General features: G+C 39.3%; 1 protein-coding gene across 2 annotated transcripts in view; it reads right to left on the bottom strand.

The window, feature by feature from the left end:
- LOC127578724 (CCN family member 2-like) overlaps positions 1-21,656 on the bottom strand; it is a 45,954-nt gene that overhangs the window by 5,709 nt on the left and 18,589 nt on the right. The window contains exons 1-3 of one of the 2 annotated variants that reach the window (XM_052031098.1): positions 9,814-9,930; positions 9,102-9,318; positions 3,033-3,281 (exon numbers count right to left, since the gene is read on the bottom strand). In XM_052031098.1, the coding sequence (XP_051887058.1) occupies positions 3,033-3,281; positions 9,102-9,318; positions 9,814-9,873 (526 nt within the window). In that variant the 5' untranslated portion in view covers positions 9,874-9,930. Of the gene's footprint in view, positions 1-3,032; positions 3,282-9,101; positions 9,319-9,813; positions 9,931-21,656 lie in introns of those variants that run through there. The other variant, XM_052031100.1, reaches the window with a different exon arrangement.

Below are 21,656 nucleotides of genomic sequence, written 5' to 3'. Positions count from 1 at the left end.
CTATGTACTCTTTATTTCACACAACAGGGGGAAGTTAAGATTTGGAGGAAATTTCCCCACCTACAGAAACACTGTAGAAGAATCGAGATACAACCCCCGTAAAGTTATCAGGCATGCCAAGAGACAATACCAGTCCAATATAGAGTCTCAGGCCAGCTGTCAGTTGTGGCAGGGCTTACATGCTAGAATGGGCTATAAAACAAAGTTGGGCAGCATCTCCGACAACAGCGCATCCCTTTCTGATGAGCTTAATGCATTCTATGCACGTTTTGAACAGAAAGGGATTGGAATGTCACCACCCATGTCCTTAGATCCTACACAGATCAGTTGGCAGGGGTACTTGCAGACATACTTAACTTCTCCCTGCTTCACTCTGAGTTTCCCACCTGCTTTAAGAAGACCACTGTCATCCCGGTGCCAAAGAAAAACAAGGTAACGTGCCTGAATGACTACTGCCCGGTGGCGCTGACATCCACAATCGTGAAGTGCTTTGAGAGGCTGGTCATGGCACACATTAACTCCAGCCTCCCAGACAACCTCGACCCACTGCATTTCGCCTACCGCTGAAACAGGTCTATTACAGACGCCATCATCCTGGCCCTACACTCATCTCTGGAGCATTTGGACAGTAAAGACACCTATGTTAGACTATTGTTTATTGACTACCGCTCCACCTTCAATACGACAATTCCCAGCAAACTCATCTCCAAACTCCTAGATCTGGGACTCAACACCTCCCATTGCAATTGGATCCTTGGCTTCCTGACCAACAGACCACAATCAGTAAGGATAGGCTGCAACACCTCCACTACAATTATTCTCAACACTTGTGCCCCACAAGGCTGTGTCCTCAGCCCCCTACTCTACTCCCTACACACTCACGACTGCATGGCCATATTCTGCTCTAACTCCATCTACAAGTTTGCAGATGACATCACTGGCAGAATCTCAAATAATGATGAGTCGGAGTACAGGAAGGAGATAGAGAGCCTCATGGCATGTTGTCATAACAACAACCTTTCCCTCAATGCCAACAAAACAAAAGAGCTGGTCATTGACTTCAGGAAGGGGGGGGCGGTGCACAGGATCCTGTTTACATCAATGGTGCTGAGGTCGAGAGGGTTGAGGCTTCAAATTCCTAGGAGTGAAAATCACTAATAGTCTATCCTTGTCCAACCACGTGGAGACCATGGGCAAGAAAGCTCACCAGCACCTCTACTTCTTCAGGAGGCTGAAGAAATTTGGCATGTCCCCTTTGACCCTCACCAATTTTTATCGATGCACCATAGAAAGCATCCTATCCAGATGCACTGTGGCTTGGCATGGCAACAGCTCTGCCTGAAACCGCAAGAAACTGCAGAGAGTTGTGGACACTGTTCAGCACATCACAGAAATCAACCTCCCTTCCATGGACTCTGTCTATATTTCTCGCTGCCTTGGTAAAGCAGCCAACATAATCAATGACTCCACCCAGCCCAGACATTGTCTTTTCTCTCCCCTTCCATCAGGAAGAAGATACAAAAGCCTGAAAGCACGTACCACCAGGCTCAAATGCAGCTTCTATCCTGCTGTTATAAGACTATTGAACAGTCCCCTAGCATGATAAGATGGATTCTTGACCTCACAATCTACCTTATTATGGCCTTGCACCTTATTGTCCGCGTGCACTGCACTTTCTCTGTAACTGTAACACTTTATTCTGAATTCTGTTATTGTTTCCTTTGCACTACCTCAATGCACTGTTGTAATGAAATGATCTGTCTGGATGGCATGCAAAACAAAGTTTAGTACTGTACCTTGGTACATGTGACAATAATGAACCAATTTACCAATTTACCACTTGCACAATATTTTCCAGATGTCAGCTCAGAGGTTTGGAATAGGCAATAGTGTACAGCAGAGAGAATGCTTTGAAAATCATTACTCAGCAGGTGGGAACAGAAAGAGAACCCAAAGATTTGGAAATGACCAGATGCCAGGAATTGTTAATGGCATTGGACAACTTGCTGAGGAGCTTTCATAGCTTGAGAATGTGTTCCATTCCAGCATGTGGGAAGTCAGGCTAGTGCTACAAGCAGTCTTCCATAGAGTATGTGGTCACCTTTGCGAATTCAGGATTTCTGACCTGGAGTAAAGTGCCAGCTTTGGAAACTATGATTGAACTGCAGAAGACTAGTGCCTTACTGGACCTGGGCTTATTGGCATCCAACCGTTCCAAAATGCTGATTTAATAACATGGTGACGTATTGCCAAAGTGACACTGATTTCGTAGAGTATTACTTTCACCAATCTGATCTGATTCCCTCAGCAGTTCTAGCAATGGCTTTTCTTCCTGTCTACACAAGTGAGTCCTTTTCCCTTTATCTTCTATATCAGTACAGAGTATCTTATCAATTACCTACAAACGTATCTATCTCTTCACCTCAACCCCACCAAGAACTTTGCTTCCCTGTGCATTATCATCTCCAAGCTTAGATGTTTAGGTCCCACGGTCTTCCCCTCTCACCTTCCACCTCCTCCGATAAGGCTTTCACTTGTCAGAACCTCTCCTAATGTCTCCTTTACCTCAATAGGATTCTTTATCAGATTATTCCTCTTATGAAATATTTGCTAAAAATATTAAATGTTACAGTATTGTCCTGGAGTTGTCTGCAAATGTTACACTGTATGGAAGGATTATCAATGAAATAAGCTACTTCATTAAGGAATAAGCTCCTATTTCCTCTTCCATAGCTTTTCCAATCATATTGCTTTCAAATGCAGAGATCATTTTCATCCTTTCCCATTTCTGCTCCACATGTTAGAGATGGGTGAAGAATTTTCTTTCATTTTAGACTAAATGTTGGATTGTTTAAATAACAGATTGAACTGGCAAAGTATGCTTTAAACCATTAGAGAGTAGTTTAGAAGATTTCAGGCACGTCTGTATTGATTATTTGGGCTGCCAATCACTGACACCATTTTTTACTGTTCTGACAATGCATGAGGGACCAAACAAGGATGTTACTTCTAAATTAAGTCAGAGTACATACCTGCCAAAGCATCGCCAAAGATACCATTGTCCTGCTTCTCACATATCCATCGAGGACAGCATTCTCCTGGGATCTCCACACGTTTTGGATAAGGACAGTCTGGACCGGGTAGGCGGATATCTTCACTACAGCGTGGAATGCAACCAATTCCTCCATCTGAGCACCAACAGTGATATTTACAGCTGGGCTGGAATACATCACCATCCTTATAGAGCACCCCATTGAATTCACATGTTCCAGATTCAAGCGCTAGGCACAATTTAAAAATGTTCATCATTCATATCTCATATACTCTGATCTTCATTGTAGTGCATCTCAACATGTTAAAAGATACCATAAAAACAATGTAATTTCACTAGTATATATTGTAACAGTTTGCATGATTTTGTAGTGAGCAACAAGGTTTTCCCAGATTTTCTGTGGGCTTTTGATCTGGAAATCCAAACCAGGGCAGGATCTTCTGCTGGAGATAAGCAACTTGTGTGAATAGAACATGCAACTGGGCACCTCCTAATTAAACCAGGAGATGTATGTTGGAAACAATACTCATTGTCAAATCACGTAAATAAAAAAATAGAAGGAAAACTACCAGAGGGAGGGATAGAGGAGGTAGAAATAAAGAAAAAGTTTAAAACCCTGAAGGAAGGAGATTCCACACTTATAAAAGTAAATTGCTCTAAGTTAGCGAGATTGTTCAGGAGCAATTTAAAATTATAAATTGCAAAAAATCAGCCCGCATGAGAATGAAAAAGACCTAATTTTACTCCACAGATTAGTGAGCATCCACTGAATAAGTCCATGCAGAATTTGTGTTCCACATGTTCCAGTGGCAAAATCCCTGAACTCTGAGAAAGATACAATACTATGAGCCTGCTAGTGCGGCAGGACAACAGCTTTCTGATAATTGCATTTAAATGTCTGATCTGTGCATCCAGTCCCATTTAGTTTTTATAACCAGTGAGCACTTTTACTCTTGCTGCTGTTATTTCAAATCTGGGCTAATATATTTCTTAATATTCTTCCATAAGACAACAGCCTGATTTTGTGATGAGGAAATCAGCATTCATAGTTATAATGGAGAAAGTTTTACAACATTTGCCATCTGCGTATGGTACAGTGAAATCTAATTAGTAGTCACAGCTCAATCTGTTTTGTGGATCATTGTTATTTCAGAACAGACAGCATGATGAAGAGATGGTGAAATGTGAAAAAGTAGGGCTAGGTATGAGTAAAACCTCTTCTTCTATGATGCCTATGAAAAACACTATGATGCTGGAGGAACTCAGCAGGCCAGGCAGCATCCATGTAGAAAAGCAGGCGGTCAATGTTTTGGGTCAGGACCCTTCTTCTTCTATGGTGTCTGCATAGCCATTCTACAGTGTCCAGTCCAATAATAGAGAGCATTCTCTTTTTTCTAAGTTATGTTAATGAAGCTGTGCTTGTCCGCCACTGGTTAGTTGTTGCTAGTGCCTGCGATTATGTGCCAATCTGACTTGCAAGATAGAGAAGTGCCAGTGAGTAGCATAGAATATATTTGGTTTTTGAGCCTAATATGTCTAAATAACTGGCATTGTCTGCAAGCTACGGAATGCCAGTGTGAGACTTGGGGCAGTGTTAAGTATGAGACTGTGATTGAACATGTATGAATGTTGGATCTGAAATCCTGACTAATAGAAATTACTGGTTGAGGACTGAAGAGGGTGTGGTGCATTAAAGGTGCTGTATGTGTGGGACGAATAGAATACCTGCTGGATTAAACTATTTGAAGATGTATTCACTAATCCTGACTACTCATAAGGTCACTGAACATTTTGCAGGACAGCATCCATGTCCTTGAGGCTTGTCTCCTGGCATTGACTACTACAGCTGTCTCCTCCCAGTGTCCCCTGAGCGCCTCATGACCTCCTAGTGAAATGGGACATCTCTCCTCCCTCCACCTCCTCCTTCAAGACTTCCAGCATTAGATTTGGAAACTGTGGCGTTCCTTCATTTCTATGTTGTGCCATATGTCTTCCTGAAAGTCATAATCACTCCCACAATGCTCCAGCCTCATCAAGGTGTTATCTAAAGAAGTGCACATGAATTTGTGGGACTTGCAGATGCAATAAGCCAAACAGCAATAGTTACCGTTGGCTGGATATTGAGATCAATATACTAAGCTGAAAGCATGAATTGAATTGATCTCACATCACCTGTGCTTGTCTCTCTGCAGTTTACCCTCCTGTGTCTGTCATGAGGATTCTTTAGTTTGATTGATTGAAAATACATGCAGTTGATTGTCCTATTTAAACAGTTTCAGATTTCCTGAAGAGAGCATGTAGTGTTTCCAATGCCAGTAAATTTTTGCTCAAAAACCCACATAAAACCTTCGGGCATCTGTAAACATTATTAAAGGTAAACATCGTCTATTCTCTGCTGAGCGCAAATTCAGTCCATCATATTATTATAAAACATATTACTCATCAGTTATGTTAATAACTTGAAGAGTATAATATGAAACTTTACCTTCATAACTACCTGTCAATTTAATCACAATAATAGATTATACAAATAATTTCAAAAAGTAGAACAGTACATTACCTAAGCCATATTTGAAATAGCTTAGTTTCAACAAATGATTGCACTGTTTGACCAGGAGCTTTCAGAATGAAATGGGCTCCCCAAATGATTACATTGTCACCTAACGATCCTGTGTTCCAGCATATATTCTACATGGTTGGACATTATGCTACTACTTATTCAAATCCAGGTTTTTGAGATGAAGTTGTCATCACCTGCACATCTGCAAACCTTGATCACAATCAAAGTGTCTTTGTAGTATATGGAAAGAAGAAGGAAATTGCATTTCTGTAATGAATTTTCATAATGTCTAAGTGTCCCAAGGTGCTTCATAACTAATTAAGTATTTTTCTTTTAAATGTAGTCTTGTCTTTGTGTATGGATAGATTTAGGAAAGAATGAACTTTATTTAGCATAGCATTATTAATGTTAATGATGTTTATATATTTTGGACATTGTTAAAATCTAAAATATGCACATTGATAGAATTTTGGATATTAAGGGAATTTGGAACAATGAAAGAAAATAGTGTTGAGTTGGAAGACCTGCTATGATCTTGATGAATGGTGGAGAAAGCTCATATAATTATAATTTTTAATGGAAGTTCCAGATTAACCACTGATACAGGCAGAAAAATAACAAGAGTTGTCATTTGTCTGCCTTCTTTAAAACTAGGCATTAAGATCCTATTACATTTTATCACAATTGTTTCATTGAATATGATTTTAAATAAATAAAGATTGATGTAACATAAATTTAAACAAGGGCTCTGTAATAACTGACCATGGATTAGATCACAAGGTAGAGACTGATGCAGGTTTTAGTTACACCTAAATCATGAATATTTATAACAAAAACAGAGAATGCTGGATGCACCCAGCATATTAAGAAGTATCCATGGAAGAGAAACAGTCACCATTTCCAATCAAGAACCCTTCATCTACCTTTTGGCATTGATAGGGTGAATGCACACAGCCTTTTTCCCAGGGAAAGGGAATCAAAAACTAGAGGGCATAGATTCAAGGTGAGAGGGGAAAGAGTTAAAAGGGACCTGAGGGGCAACTTCTTCACACAGAGGATGGTGCGTATATGGAATGAGCTGCCAGAGAAAGTAGCTAAGGCAGATACAGTAACAACTCTTAAAAGACATTTGGATAAGTACATGGATAGGAAAGGTTTAGAGGGATATGGGCCAAATCTGGGCAAATGGGATTAGCTTAGATAGGCACCATGGTTGGATTTATTTGGTTGGTACACACTGCATTACTCTATGATTATATCAGAATTGGAAAAGTGTGGAAACAGATGTGTCTTAAATTACAGGGAGGGGGTGTGGGATGTTGGGGGGGGGGGACAGCTGGTGGAGAGAATAAATGAAATGTCTGAGGTAGGATGTACCAAGGTTATCAATTACTTTAAAAGCTGGCAGTTAGAGATAGTAGAGAAATCACAGTAATGTACAGCCAGTGTAGCTGTTCCATCACAGCTCGCAACCCAATTTCAATCCTGACTTCTGGTGCTGCCTGTGTGGAGTTTACCCATTCATTCTGTGATCATGTGGCTTTCCTCTGGGTGCTCCGGTTTCCTCTCACATCCCAAAGCTGTGAGGGTTGGTAGTTTAACTGGCTGCTGTGAATTGCCCCTAGATGAGTAATAGAATCTGAGGGAATTGATGGAAATGTGGGGAGAATAAATTTAGTGTAGGATTAGTGTAAATGGATGCTTGGTGGTCTGTGCAGATTCAGTGTGCCAAAGATCTTGTTTCCTTGCTAAGTGACTCTATGATACAATATAAGAAAGAAACTAATTGAAAGAGGAGCTAGAGAGAAAAGGAAATAGATAAGTTCAACATAACTCCTGAGGGCTGCAATGTGCCCATATGGGAGATGAGCTATTGTTTCTTGAGGTTACTTTGGACATAGTTGGAGCAATACAGAGGACTGAAGGCAGACAATTAATATCTAACTGCCAGCTTTTCAAGTAATTGTTAGCTTGACAACTTTGGTTTGCACCCTATCACAAACATTCCCTATTCTCTCACCACTATCCCCTGCAACTTAAAACATGCTTGTTTTCTCACTTTGTAGTTCTTAGATCTGAATACTGACTTGGTTTCTCCCCTAACAGATGCTGCCTGGTCTGCTGATCGCTTGCAGCATTTTCTGTTTCTGTTTTGGATTTCCAGCATCTTGAGCTTTTTTAGCTATTTGAAGTCTGCAGGTTTTATTTGGCTGTGCCAGGCAATACGTACCGACAAGAGTATGATGGATTGAGCCACGCAGCACGCTCTTTGAAGAGTCTTTGGTTAACTTTTCACGTCAAAAACCCTTTGCCAGAAATAAGGGCTTGACAAAGAGTCTTTGACCTACAACACTGTCTGTTTCTCTTTCCACAGATGCTGCCTGACTTGCTGAGTGTTTCCAGCATTTTCTGGTTTATTTCAGATTTCCAGCAGAGTTAATGTGCTTTGTCTTGCAGTCTGTGTTGGGGAAACCAAGCACAGATCGGCTGCCCCCATTCTCTCATTAGTGTGATCTTGACCTGTCTACTTCTCAGTGGACTTCAGTTCCTGCTTTCAATCGTATAAAACCAGAAGATGCTGGAAGCACTCAGCAGGTCAGGCAGCATCTGTGGAAAGAGAAATAATGTTTCAGGTCCTGAACCCTTCATCAGAACAGAGGAAAAGAGGAAGTTATTCCAGGCGGCAGGGAAAGTGGAGGAGGGCGATGAGTGGGACAAGGGGAGTTTCTTTGATCGGACGGAAGAATGTGGCAGTTAAAGGGCAGTTAAAACAGATCAAGTTTATTTGCCTGTGTAATGTGTAGCTAATGTTGCAATGTTGCTCATGAAACCTGCCCCTATTTTCCTTTGGAAGCTTCCATGATTAGCAATTCCCATTCCGGCCAATCCATTGTCTGTCAATCCATTACTCGCCAGTAAATATTGGATCACTGAGCGAATTGCGGATGACTGGCTTGTGGAATGGCCTCTTTGGAGATACTTCAACAGAGGCTACCCCATCTCCCCCAAGGAGGATAATCTAATGGCTCACATAAGAACTAAACTTTGACAGATTTTAAGAAATTCTGACGAAAGGCTCCTGATCTACATGGAGAAGTCCTGTCAAACAAAGCAATCACTTTAAACGTTGGCTGGCCACTGAACTCGTGGCCCGAGCGTTTACATTTTGGAAGGATGCGACACATAGGGCAGAAATAGAGACACGGGGGAGTGCAAGTGTTGGAATCTGGAGCAACAAACACTCTGCTGGAAGAACTCAGCAGGTCGAGCAGCATCTGTGGGGGTGAGGGGGGGGGGGGGGTGGAATTGTCGACGTTTCGGCTCGAAACCCTGCATCAGGACTGCAACAGAACAATTCCTTTCCTGCCACAGATGCTGCCTCGCCCGCTGATTTCCCCCGGCAGTCTGTTGCTCCATGGGTTGAAATACCTTCCTTCCGCACCTTGCGTGTTACTCTCTCTCACACACACCCAGTATCCTTCGACTTACAGGTACAGATCCCTCTGTTCCAGGAGTAGCTGACGGTGTAGTCACAGAACAGATCCTGTTCGGGGTCACACACGTCCGATCTGGTACACTGCTCTCCTAACTGCTTCGCACAAACCCGGCAGCAGCCGCAAGGGTCCACAACCAGCGAGGATCCCGGGGCGCAGCGGGGCGGCATCCGGGGACAGCGACAGGGGTAAGGGCAAAGCTGGGCATCAACCTGCAGAAGAGGGCAACACTTATCAATATATCATCAGCCGTGGAAGAGTGTGGCGCGGGCACCACAGGATGCGCGGCTGGGAATGGACGGTCGCGGTTACAGATGGAGTGCTGTGTGTGAGCAACAGCAGAAATGTTTGTCGAGACATCCGTGAAAGAAAGAGGAGAGAGGAGAAGGTTTTGTTAGTGTCAGATCCACACAGATCGCACAAAGCGTGAGTGTATCGTGAATTAGAATTGAACCATAGCTGTATGTTAAATCATCTGGTAAACCAGGGCTAATCACCAAGGATTCCTCTGCTGAGGTAGTTCCCTGTCATTATAAAAATGCAGAACTGTCGATCTTGTCCAGGCCGAGAACTACAAACTATTAACAGCCCCCACAAACTTTACTGAAAATCTATTGACATGGAAGCAATAGTCTAAATAGACGGTCATGTTTTCCTAACACAGAACCCACTCAAGTGCAGAATAGGAACACAATCAGTTTTCTCACCTTGTATGCATTGCAAAGGATATAAAGCGTTAACGCGGTATTAACCCAGTGATTCCTCATTGTATTTCTGTGCGAATCAGTAAAGTGAAGATTTCAGCAAAGCTGCTTGTTTTAAACTTTGCAGCCTCTTGCGAGCCGGGAAGTAGCTGTATTTATAGGAAGTAGTGACGTTAATCACAGGCTGGACGGCAAACAGAGACAACCCTGGAACACCACCAAGTTTGTCCGAATTCCGGATACCTTCTGACATTTTGACATTCGCTAACATGTGGTCCAATTTGTTATTGAATAACAGTTAAAGACCCAAATAGAAAGTTGCGCGGTTTCCCTACACTTACCGGTGCCCGGGGTGTTAAATAATATATCATTCTGCCTGGTAACGTCATTTACGAATTGCATTTGATTGCAAATCGATCTGTGCGCCTTACGCAGAATGAAGTACTTGTTCTGAACGTCGAGTCAGGATTTCAAGAATAACCTGCTGCCTATTTCATGTTTGACTATCAACAGAGGCACAAACCCCCAGCTTGATGCCAAACTAAGTAGAACAGTTTAGATGTCAATCAAATGCATATAAACCCAAAGCAGATTCCTTGTTTAAATCATAAGAGTAATAAGAGACCCCGGATTCTACACCCTGTTATATCAACTAGTATTGATGTACCAGCAAGCATTGTATAGAATTATGCCAGATAGCCATAGCAACACTCCATATGGCCACACCCAAACTGCTCCTATGAATTGAAGATAGAATGAGTTGATCTGCACCCAAGAAAGGTTCTCAGTGGCCTGGGTGCCAATCTAACCCTGAGAAAAGAAGCAGAGCCAGTGTTAATCCTTATGTAATGCAAAAATCTGCCCAGCTCAGATTTAATGTGTTCACTGACTCAGCCTCCGCAGCTCTCTTGGGTAAGGAAGATGCACAATCCTCTGAGGGAAGTTCTTCTCATGTCTGTCTTAAATGGGCAACTCCTTATTCTGAAGCAATGTTTCCAGTTCTAGATTCTTTCATGAGGGGATACATTTCCATCTACACTGTCAATTACTCTCAGGATCTTTATGTCTCAATAAGATTATCTCTCATTTTTCCAGTCTCCAAAGAGATTAGGCCCAACTTGCTCAGTCATGGCTCATATGATGACCCCTTTATTGCTGAATTGCCTGCAGTACAGACATATCCTTCCTTAAATATGGAGACCAAAACTGCATGCAGTACAACAAGTGTGGTCTCAATTAGCCCCATGCAGCTGTAGAAAATGTTCCCTAGTTTTGCATTCCTCTCCCTTTGAAGAGTAGAAATGTCCCTAGAATCATTGTCAGTGATTAACTTGTATGGTGACAAACAAAATTCATTGTACTTAAATTATTGTAAACAACTTTAGCAGTAACTTGTAAGTAGTCTTGAACAATTGCCTTCCTAGAATTTCATCCAAGTTCTATTGCCAAATCTGGAAGCCTTTATTTGCAAAAATGATTTATTCCTATTTTCCCCAAATGAAAATCCTAAAATTTACTGAGATGAAAGAAATAATTTGAAATTGGGTTGCACCTTATTATTTTCCTATGCTTGTGATACCAATCTAAGACATTTTAATGTAAAGATATCATTCAGGAACACATTGAAGTCAATTTCCAGTTAACAAAGTCTTACAAACAGAAAACAAGATCGATCACCTACTAATCTGATTTAGGTGCAATTAGTTGAAAGTAGAACGTTGCACAGTACACAAGGAGAACTTCCTGCTGTACTAAAACATAGTGGTGCAGAATCTTCTGAATTGTTCTTAACAGGAGGACATAAGTCTTACCTTACATCTGGCCAACAGCATTCTCTAAGAATAACATAGACATATCAGTATAAATTGCATACTAATATCTTGTACAGTGTCATGAACCCACAATCATCTAACTCAAAGCTAAAATGTGGCCATGGAGAAAACTTGGATAGTATATGGAAAGGATTGTATTAGTTATAATGATATCATATGTAGCTGTGGCCAAGGTCGACTATCTTGCTGTCCTCCTCAACCTCCCTGGATCATCTGACACAGTTGATGACATGCCTTCCTCTAGTTATCTAATTGAGTAGCACACCTTCAACTGGTTCCATTCTTAACCAGTCACAGCCAGAGTATCTCCTGTAACAATCAAAACAACTGCAGATGCTGGAAATCTGAAATAAAGAAGCTTCTTTTGTCTCCTTCCCAGTTCTGACGAAGAGTCTTTGACTTGATACATCAGCTCTGTTTCTCTTCTCACAGATGCAGTCTAATCTGCTGAATATTTCCAGCATTTTCTGCTTTTATTTCAGATCTCCTTTAAAACTTCTTGTTACATTCCTGCACAATTATCTTGAGTTTCTCAAGGATCTGATCTATTCTTGATTCAATGCTGCCCCTAAATTTGGAAAGAATGCCTATCATAGTAGAATAGCTGGTGTATAATCTCTGAGTGGTGCGCTGTTGTACCGCTTTGAGTATAAGAAGAAGAAAGTGGAGAAAACTGGGAATGATTAGAGGAGAATAAAGAGAGAGCTAAATATTGATTGAAGGTAAAGAGAGTGGAGCTAGGAGTAGAGAGTACAAGAGCAGTACTTCTAGCCTGAAACACAGGTGTAGTCATAGAACTTCTAATTCATGTCACCCAATATTATATGATGAGTCTTTTGGGGAAAATAGTGATATTCTTACCTCCTGTTATTCATTAGTTAATACCTTCATTTGCCTGAACACAATACCAATTATCTAGTACTTTTCTACGGACCAGAAGTTAGTCTCAGTTTAGTATTAGAAGCTGTCTTGTTGACCATAGCACAGCTGTTATCTTCAGTTATTGTCATCCTGCTTCTCCACTGAATCCAGAAGTGTGCTGGTTATGGTATTAGATTAAACCCCACCTACCACTCTACAACAGCCCTAGGTCAAATTTGCAACATGACAGTTTATTAAATTGAGTTTGATGTATTCTGAATAATGTGGGCCAAAAACAATAAAGTAGTTCACAACAATTCTTTGGAGAATAGAAATTGCTAACCCCAACAGTCTTGTATATGAATTGAACTATTGTAGTTAGCTAAAGTGGTATAACTCCCACGATATTTAAATAGGTATAATCACAATGTATCATCAAATGATGGCCACCTTCTCAAATGGAATGTTGGAATCACTACAAAAAGCAATTTAAAAAAAAACATTGTTACGACTATGATTTCAATATCTGGTTCTGTACCACGTCCAGGGAAAGTTTTCCACTAAAGTGAGAGTGTAATTCTTTAATGATTCTTAAGATTGAGAGAGCAGTGACATTATTTGCAGATTCAACACAAATTGCAATAATTTCAGAAAGATTTTAATGCAGGCTGAAGCTTGTGAAGGTTATTGCAAAGTGAAAGATCCAGATCAAGAAATCAGACGTTGCCAGCTTAGGTGTATCAAACCATTAGTTTGCAGTGGGCCAAAGAACAATTTGTTTCTGGTGTTGCAGGGGCAGGTGGGATAGTCTTGGATTGGCTAATCAGTGGTGGTTGTGGGGGGGGGGGGGAATTTGGATTGGGTTGGCAGATCACTGGAGGGCAATTCCAGACAGACTGGCAGATTGGTGCCAGTAGGGGTTGGGTTAGACTGGCAGTTTGGTGTCTGGGGGGTGGGAAATGAGGAAGACTTGAGTGAGGATTATCAAAGTGGCATCCAAGCATGCAATACTCTCTGTTGGACCCTAATGAGCATACCTGGCCTTCTCTATGCAATAGTTTGTGAGGTGCATAGACAAGCCAGAAGGAAATTATAAATTGTCCCATTCAAAATGTCCCTGACTTTTCATTATGTTTTATTTTCCATCAACATGAATCACAAAGCACACATATTCAGTCTATGGGCATCAGCATCTCATTTGAGCATTCTACTGAAATCACACTACTGCAATCGTAATGTCATCCATGTTGCAGTGCTATATAGCTTCAGATTATATAATTTTATATGCTTTTAAATTTGTCTGTTTAAGTTAATAAGGAAACATTAATCTGGTTTTGGTACAATACAAACTATTCAGTGTGTATTAAACAAACATTTATTCTAGGTCAATTTAACCTTCAGTATTGTTTTCATATGAACTTTTTATCTATGTCAGTTTTAATTGACTCTTCAAAATTTACCCTGTCTCCTCCTTCGTCATGTCTTTCATGTATTCTAAGCACTTATTTAAAATTACACAAATTGGTAAAAAGGAATCCTGGTAATTTAGTACAGGTTGCATGTATTCCAGACTGGCAGATCAAAGTCTTCCAGTTTCCAAGTCTTCTCTTGACAGGGCGTCATGCCAGGAATTTGGCAGTCATAAGTAAGTCTAGTTATATTTAACAACTTTTCTTAAGCACAACCAATTGAATGTACAAAACAGAGCTTTGGAGCACAACACTGATGAATTACCCTGGAGGACAATCACCAATCTGTATGTCAAAAACCCTCTGAGGTGAAGGGAAAACCCTTTCAATGTGATACAAAAAAGCATTCTTTTACCATGAATATCATCTGTAATTCACCAAAATATAAAGCATCACAGGCTCTGGAAAAAGAGCAGGAATTTAAGAAACTGAGCTGGAGGATCATCCACAATTGTATTAAATGGCAGAGTTAGACTGAAGTGCAAATATTTCTATGGTCCATGTTTCTATGTGTTTAACCACCATGAGATCCTTTTTTAAAACTATATACATCTGCTATAAAATAAACAACATCATGTATACACATGAATTTAACCAAAAGTATAATCTGCATGTATGCATTGCAACCATTAAAAGGCGGATCATAACTTTACTAAGAACTACTGTTGGCATTTCTAACAAAAAGATGTTTAACGTACTTGTATGACATTGTTTTCTCCACTATTTTGATGAAAACACTAAACTGCTCATTTGAAAATTATTGGTTCTGCAAAAATAGCAAAAATGGGGAACGATTGCTTTAAATTTTAAATCTGTTGACACCAGGAACAATGGATTCAAGTTGGCTGGAGAGGATATCGCACAGAATGCTGAAGCAAGAATACTGCAGGAGCTGAAGGCCTATAATCAAAACAGAAGCTGCTGGAAATACTGAACTGGTCAGGCAGCATCTGTGGAGAGAGAAACAAAGTCAATGTTCCACATCCATGACCTGCCTTTAGAACAGATCAAAGATCAGGATTTTTTGTTTTTATATGTACTAAATCCTTTTTGATTATGTTTAGAAAAATCCTGTATAATTTGAGAACTGCTTAAAAGATTAATATTTGTATTTGATTCTATTTGATTCTATAATTTGAGAACTGCTTAAAAGATTAATATTTATATTTGTATTTGATTCTATTGTATTGGCAGGAGTTAACAATTATCTCAAAGCACACGTCTTTCCAATTACTTGCTCCGGTGGTGGCAGATTGAATCCAGGTTTACTAAGCAAGAACACCAACTTTTCAGTATTCAGTGCATGTTAATAATTTGTACATAAATAAAAAAATATAATCAGTAACATGACAATGGCATGAATGAAGTAGTTTTCCATATTAGGAGTATGAGATAGACCACGTTATCTAAATGATACCATAAATCTATGCATACTAATTATTATTCACTTAATATCATCTAAAAGTCAATTGTTGCAGTTTCACAGCACCTAGGCCCCACTGTGAAAACATATATCATGGAATGATGATGTTTAATTACTTTCCTCTCAGCAAAGCTTTGCAAAACTGTGAGCTATAGTTCGTGGCCAGGATGTTGATGCACTAAATTGTATCAAAGAAGATATGTTATTCTATGAATCAAGGTTTAAAAGGTTAGTACTAGCCACAATAAAGGAAGATCAAAACTTGATTGTACTATCCTGATAAAACACAATATTTTAAAACAAAAATCGACATCGTTTTAAGTTTCTTGAGCGGTGCTAATTTAAGAAAATTAAATCTTTTAGGCTTATTGTTTCTGATATCATTAGCTTTAATGTTTAACATTTTTATAATTGTTGTTACATCAAAATGAAAAATATATAAATTGTTTATGGAATCTAGAATAATATTAAAGTAACATTTAAGTATTGGTTACTTAATAAGAGTATACATTTGTGCAAATAATCAATTGATACAAAAGATCTCAAAGAAACTGAAAAGAGAATGGGGTAAAAAGGTGAAAAATAATCAAGTACAGATTTCCTTTGTGTCAGCTCCAATAAATCTTGACTGTGTTAGCCCTGAGGGTGCTTATTGCTTGCTATATGTTGAAAGTATTTATTTCAATAATCTTATTAATAAACCTTCTTTTAAAAATTAGTACACAATGGGATTTATATCCACTGGCTGTTATTGGATTGTTTGGGTGCAGAGATGCATAACTTTTAAAAATGAGCTCCCCTGCTGCTTAAATAGTCTTTTAATAAAGCTGTTGCCAAAATAAACGTTTTAAAAGCCTTCAAAGCATTAATTGATTGATTTTTGATAAAAGGTCAAAATTGTCTTCCAAGATGAGGAAATGATTGTCTAACAATATTTCTTAGGGTGTTGGAATGATAAGTAACGTGGAATGAATGCTGTTTAGTTAAGAATGGTTGTGTGCAAAACAGCTTTGGGCCATCTGGGAGACAAGTGTGGTAACATTCTTCACCATCCTGAATGAGTTTATTATGAGGAAAACATTACACTACATGTGTTCTTGACACATGATCTGGAATATACTGCAGAGGACCATCTGACTAAGATCAGCATCTGACTGCTATCTGGATATTCTTGGTGAGATGGTAGCTATTGAGCTGCATTCCACTTTTATGTGGTCTGACTCTCCGTTGCTGCAATTTGTATTGAGCTTCTTCTCTTTGATAATGTCATGCAATGATATGCAAGACATCTAACCCTCCTGGAGCTCCCCAGAATTCTTACAGATAGTTAGCAAGGAAGTAGAAAGCATTGTTTTAAATTAGTACTTTAAGCACTTCTAAAGAGAGTGAAAAGATGATTTGAACATGCACATGTTAAGGTGGAAACTGAAATGTTATATTATTTTAAAAGAAGTTTTTCTGCTGAAGGGTCTTTGATCTCAAATGTTAACTCTGTTTCTTTGACCACAGATGCTGCCTGGCCTGAGTGTTTCCAACATTTTCTGTTTTTATTTTAAGAATGTTAGCTGGCAATAGAAATCAGAACATGGTTCACCATAATAATTTTAAACAATAATCCTTTGCCTTTTGCACAGACCTCAAGTGCAGGTGGGAATCTGAAAAACTGCCAGTGGTTTGATCTTTTCAGTAGCAATGAGAAACACATCCAGGTGCACAGGCAAAGTTGCCAAAAAAAAATCACTGGAGAAAGTTGCTTGTCAGATTCTTGAAATCTTTCTATTTTGTTGACCCTGACAACAGCTCACTTTATAAATCTCAGTTATCTCAGTTTACATTAATCTGAGTATCTCAAATATAATAGCAACAAACTTTGAGATACAGCAGCACTGGTCTATGTTACTAAATACTTAAATAAACCTTTCAGGGATCAGCAATTTGATTGCAGGAAGGGCCAAAGTGCATGAGTGAATTAGTGAAAAGTGGTTTAATGGTGGAAAGTTAGTGGCAATGGCTTCTGTTCAGTTTTCTGCCACAAAAATTGGCTTCCTTGATTATGTACTGGAAACAGTGAGGCAATTCATCCCCTCTCTATTGCTTCCTCTGTTCTATTATGTGGTTCTGGAAAACATGGCACAGAATTTTAGATATTGACATAATTTAAACCTGAATGGTTATTGGCAGGTTTTAAGCTAATTCAAATTGAAGTATGCCATTTTCTTCAATGTGCCTTCTTCATCCAATATCATAGCATCAGGAGCAGATTCAGACAGATGGCAAGTGTACAGAACCAGAAAATTACATATAAGTAAAGGGATGGTGATAATTAAAAATGAATATCAATTATCTGTCAAAAATTGTGAAGGTCTTTGAAAGACTACAGAAGTCTTATCCAAGTAATAGCGTTTGACTAAGAAATAATGGGCAAAGCTTTGTAAGGGGGCAACTCAGCTCTTGACACTTTACCTACATTGAATGAACAAGAATACCTTAAAATTCAATATTTAGAAGAGCAAGACATTATCTTCAATTACTGCCACAAACTCCATCCATCCCCCTGTTCATTGTCTCAAGCTAGAATGTTTGCAAACTAGTTGTCATGTTTGAAGAACAGGGAAACTCTGTTATTAGTGGCATGTACTTCCATTTCTATTTCTACCCCTATCTTTAGCTAACCTGCTGCTGAAACCCAGGTTCATGCCTTTGTTATCTTTAGACTCAACTTTTCCAGTGTCTCCCAGCCAGCGTAACGCTTTGCACCCTCCATGAGAACCAGAATTTTGCTGCTCATATCCTAATAACACTAAGTCCCATTCACTCATTCACTCCTGTATGTACTGATCTACATTGCATCCCAGAGTTGCAACATCGTGCTTTAAAAATTGTCTTCCTTATTTATAAATGCATCCATAGATCACTCTAGTGCTATAGTCTTCCAATCTGTGTTCCTCCATTCTGGGTTCTTGAGTGTCCACAGTTTTTCCCATTTCTGCATCCATCATCACCTTAGGCCCGAAGCTCTAAAATTTATTCTCCAAATCACTTTATCTCTTTCTTTTTATCTCTTAAGATGCTGCCCCAAAATTAATTAGCTTGATACAGACTCAATAGCAACAATGAAATCAATGAAACTGTGTGTAGTAGTTCATTCTAACTGATCTCCAAGTCTACCAAAGCTTGAAAATACATTTTGTTAACTTTCTGGAATCCAAACCCTCCAATACAACAACCATTGGAAATGTTCCTCCTGGGTCTTCAGAAATGTGGGACTTTGCAGCTTGGTTCTGCTTCAGATATCCTTGGATTTGCCATTTCCTCCATGATACACTGCAATGTTGCAAAATTGTCATTGTAAAGCTGCACACAAGCAAATAGCTCATGTCTGCTTGGGGATGTCATCTGCAGGTGGCTATTTGGCATGATTGTTAAGACTTCGAAGCTTAGTATACAGCATTTTAAGTAGAGGCCCAGCAATCACTAAATTTGTAAGGTTCTCTGTGGAATGAGACTGAAGACTATTCTGTTACCTCTATCAGTTTATGCTTAATGCTGATTTTTGTTTTAGCCAGTACACACTGACTTTGATATTAAACCTGCAAAATAGGTGGGTGAGAGAGGGGTTAAAATTCTAAAATTGGGGAACGTCGCACCAAATTGATGCTTATACACCTGTTGACACTTTCACACCAGGGCTTCATGCCATAATTTCGTCCCATCACAGTGAGAGGTAATTATTCACTGGCACATTTAATTAGACCTATAGCTTTATGGCTATGTAGTTGTATGGTTCAATTCAAAGCCTGCCTCAGATTGTTACCAAAGGTTCACAAGACGGGACACCTGTTGGTAGAGGAGGGGCAGATGTTGCCTGCTCAGTTTCTCATATCTCTCATTCTCTCATGACATAGATGGAGGCCATTCAGCCCATTGAGTCTATGCTAGTTCTCATAGCATTCCCATCCATCCCATTCTGCCACTTATTTCCCCATAACCTATACCCACTTACATACCCAACAAATGCCCTCTGATATTCCTACTGCCATCATTACATGGGGGGTAATTTACAGTAGCTAATTCATCTTTGTTTTTGGTATGTGGACATTATTCTGAAAAGAGCTGGCTTGCTTGGAATTGGATGGCCATCGCAGTTTCCAATAGAGTTTCGGAAGAAACACAGAGTCTTTCATCATGTCCATGCCAACCATTATTATCCATCTATATTAATCCCATTTACCAAGACTTGGTATTTCAAGTGCTTGTCTCTTTACTAAGGCAAATACCAGAAGTAACATTACAAAATAGAACCCTTTATTGAAAGCAGTCAACTCCCAGCTCAAAACAGTGGCTGGTACAACAATGTATCAAAAGTCATACCACATGGTATACCCAGTTCTTAAAAATACACTAACTCTTAAATGTACTACAGTAGGAAGACAAGGTAAATGTTGTATTGCCTTTGTGAGTAGTCTTAAAATAAAAGCTTTCAGTGAAAAATGACGTGACAAATTGTTTTGATATTTAAGTTACAGGTAACTTTCTAATGACAAGGATGCTTCATGATGCAAGCTCCCCTTCATTTTGCAAGTGATGCTATCACTGGAAATCGGCACAGGGTCAGGCTGGGTGGGTGTGATACATGTAATATTCTCCTTCCAGTTCATCTGACAACCAATTTGAAATTTTAAGGCAACTTTCCACTTCAGTCAGTTGTATTGATGGGCTTGTAATTTAAAGAATTTAAAATGGGCAAGGTGTAAAAGAATGCCATTCCAGGAATGTCAAAAGCTATCATGAATACTTTTAAAGAAAGAAACTTATTAGATGGCTGCCCTTTTAAATTAAGTTTTAAACATTCTGTTGTCATGCTCCCTTGAAGTTTTCTGTAAGGTTTGGTCTGAAATCAATCTTTAGTCAGAATATATTTGTTCAGGCAAATGAAGTTTGTTCAGTTTTGTTTAGATGCAATTTTGTTCCAACTAGGTGTTGACCATCCAGCCCCTTGCTCCTGCCCTGCCTTCCAATCAGATCATGGCTGATCTTAGAAAAGTAGAAGAGTGAATTACATGGTATGGCTACTCCTACTCTCTGCATTTGAAATTTTCACTCACAACATAAAGGAAACTGCCACTCATGCATTCCTTAATGTATCCAAATTAAACATTATAACATTTCCTATTGCAAAGATTTTTTTAAATCTTCATTTTGAATTTTTGTATTTATTTTTTGTTTTTTTTAGTTCAGCAAATGGATGTATTAGAACAGCTGGTCACCAGATGTTTGGAATTGATATTGGCTTTCTGCCTTTTGGATTAATGCCAATAATCAGCCAAATGTTTTGAAGTAAAAGAAAGAAATGATACCTGGATTCCATAAATTTCTATCAAAGCAACATATTCTTGTAAACTATAAAATGCGGTTTCACAGCCAGTAGTGATGCACGCAGTTTAACTATGTTAGGAAAACTGTAGAGGTATATTGCTAGTTCAGTGCTGGTTGCGATTCCTGAATTCCTGTTTGTGGTTAGCATTTAAATGTCCTCTTTGGAAATGAAATATGGAAGCTTTCACTTAATTGCTGATGAGCAAAACAATGTCTACACAAAATCGCTCTCTTCATGTAAGACTGGAAAAATACCCAAAGGAGTGTTTTCCTAATCTGTGCAGAGTCTGCAAAGTGCAGAGTCAAACCTGAACTAAGGTTGTTACAGCTCCATGTTGAAAGTTTCTTTGTTTCACAACCACGCTGGCAATACATAGAAGTTATATAGACTGACACAGCAGTGTTATTCTGGTTACTGTCATTTAATCATCAGATAATTTGCAGCCAAAAGACTTCTATATCCTATTTATCTTAACAGTTAATTAGACTCCTGGCATCAGGCATTGAGTTTCCTGACCAATGTGATTGCTGGAAGACTTCTAACCACATGACTGAATCAGCCCTGACCAAAGTGAATTTTATGGTGTTGTTTTAGTTAAGACATAATCTGGGCATATTGAAAGGAGGATGTTTTGGCAGTAAATACCCCCATCATACTGATAAATGGAATAAACTGATCTGCTCTGGCAAAGCAGGAACAATCAATCATTCCTTCCAAACTGCTCTGTTGTGAGTATGACCGCCACATGCTTGCCTTCATTGTGTCACAGTGTTTTAGAGTTTATCATTAATGTTTCCCTGAGACTAATAACCTTCACCTAGAGATATTCCTTCTCTCACAGCCAGCATGCAGCCTACTGTTGCCTGCACCAATGGAGAAAATGA

The sequence above is a fragment of the Pristis pectinata genome, chromosome 16 (assembly GCF_009764475.1).
Source record: "Pristis pectinata isolate sPriPec2 chromosome 16, sPriPec2.1.pri, whole genome shotgun sequence".
Classification (NCBI taxonomy): domain Eukaryota; kingdom Metazoa; phylum Chordata; class Chondrichthyes; order Rhinopristiformes; family Pristidae; genus Pristis; species Pristis pectinata.
Note: the sequence above shows the minus strand (reverse complement) of the source record. Positions and strands in the feature narration are given on the sequence as shown.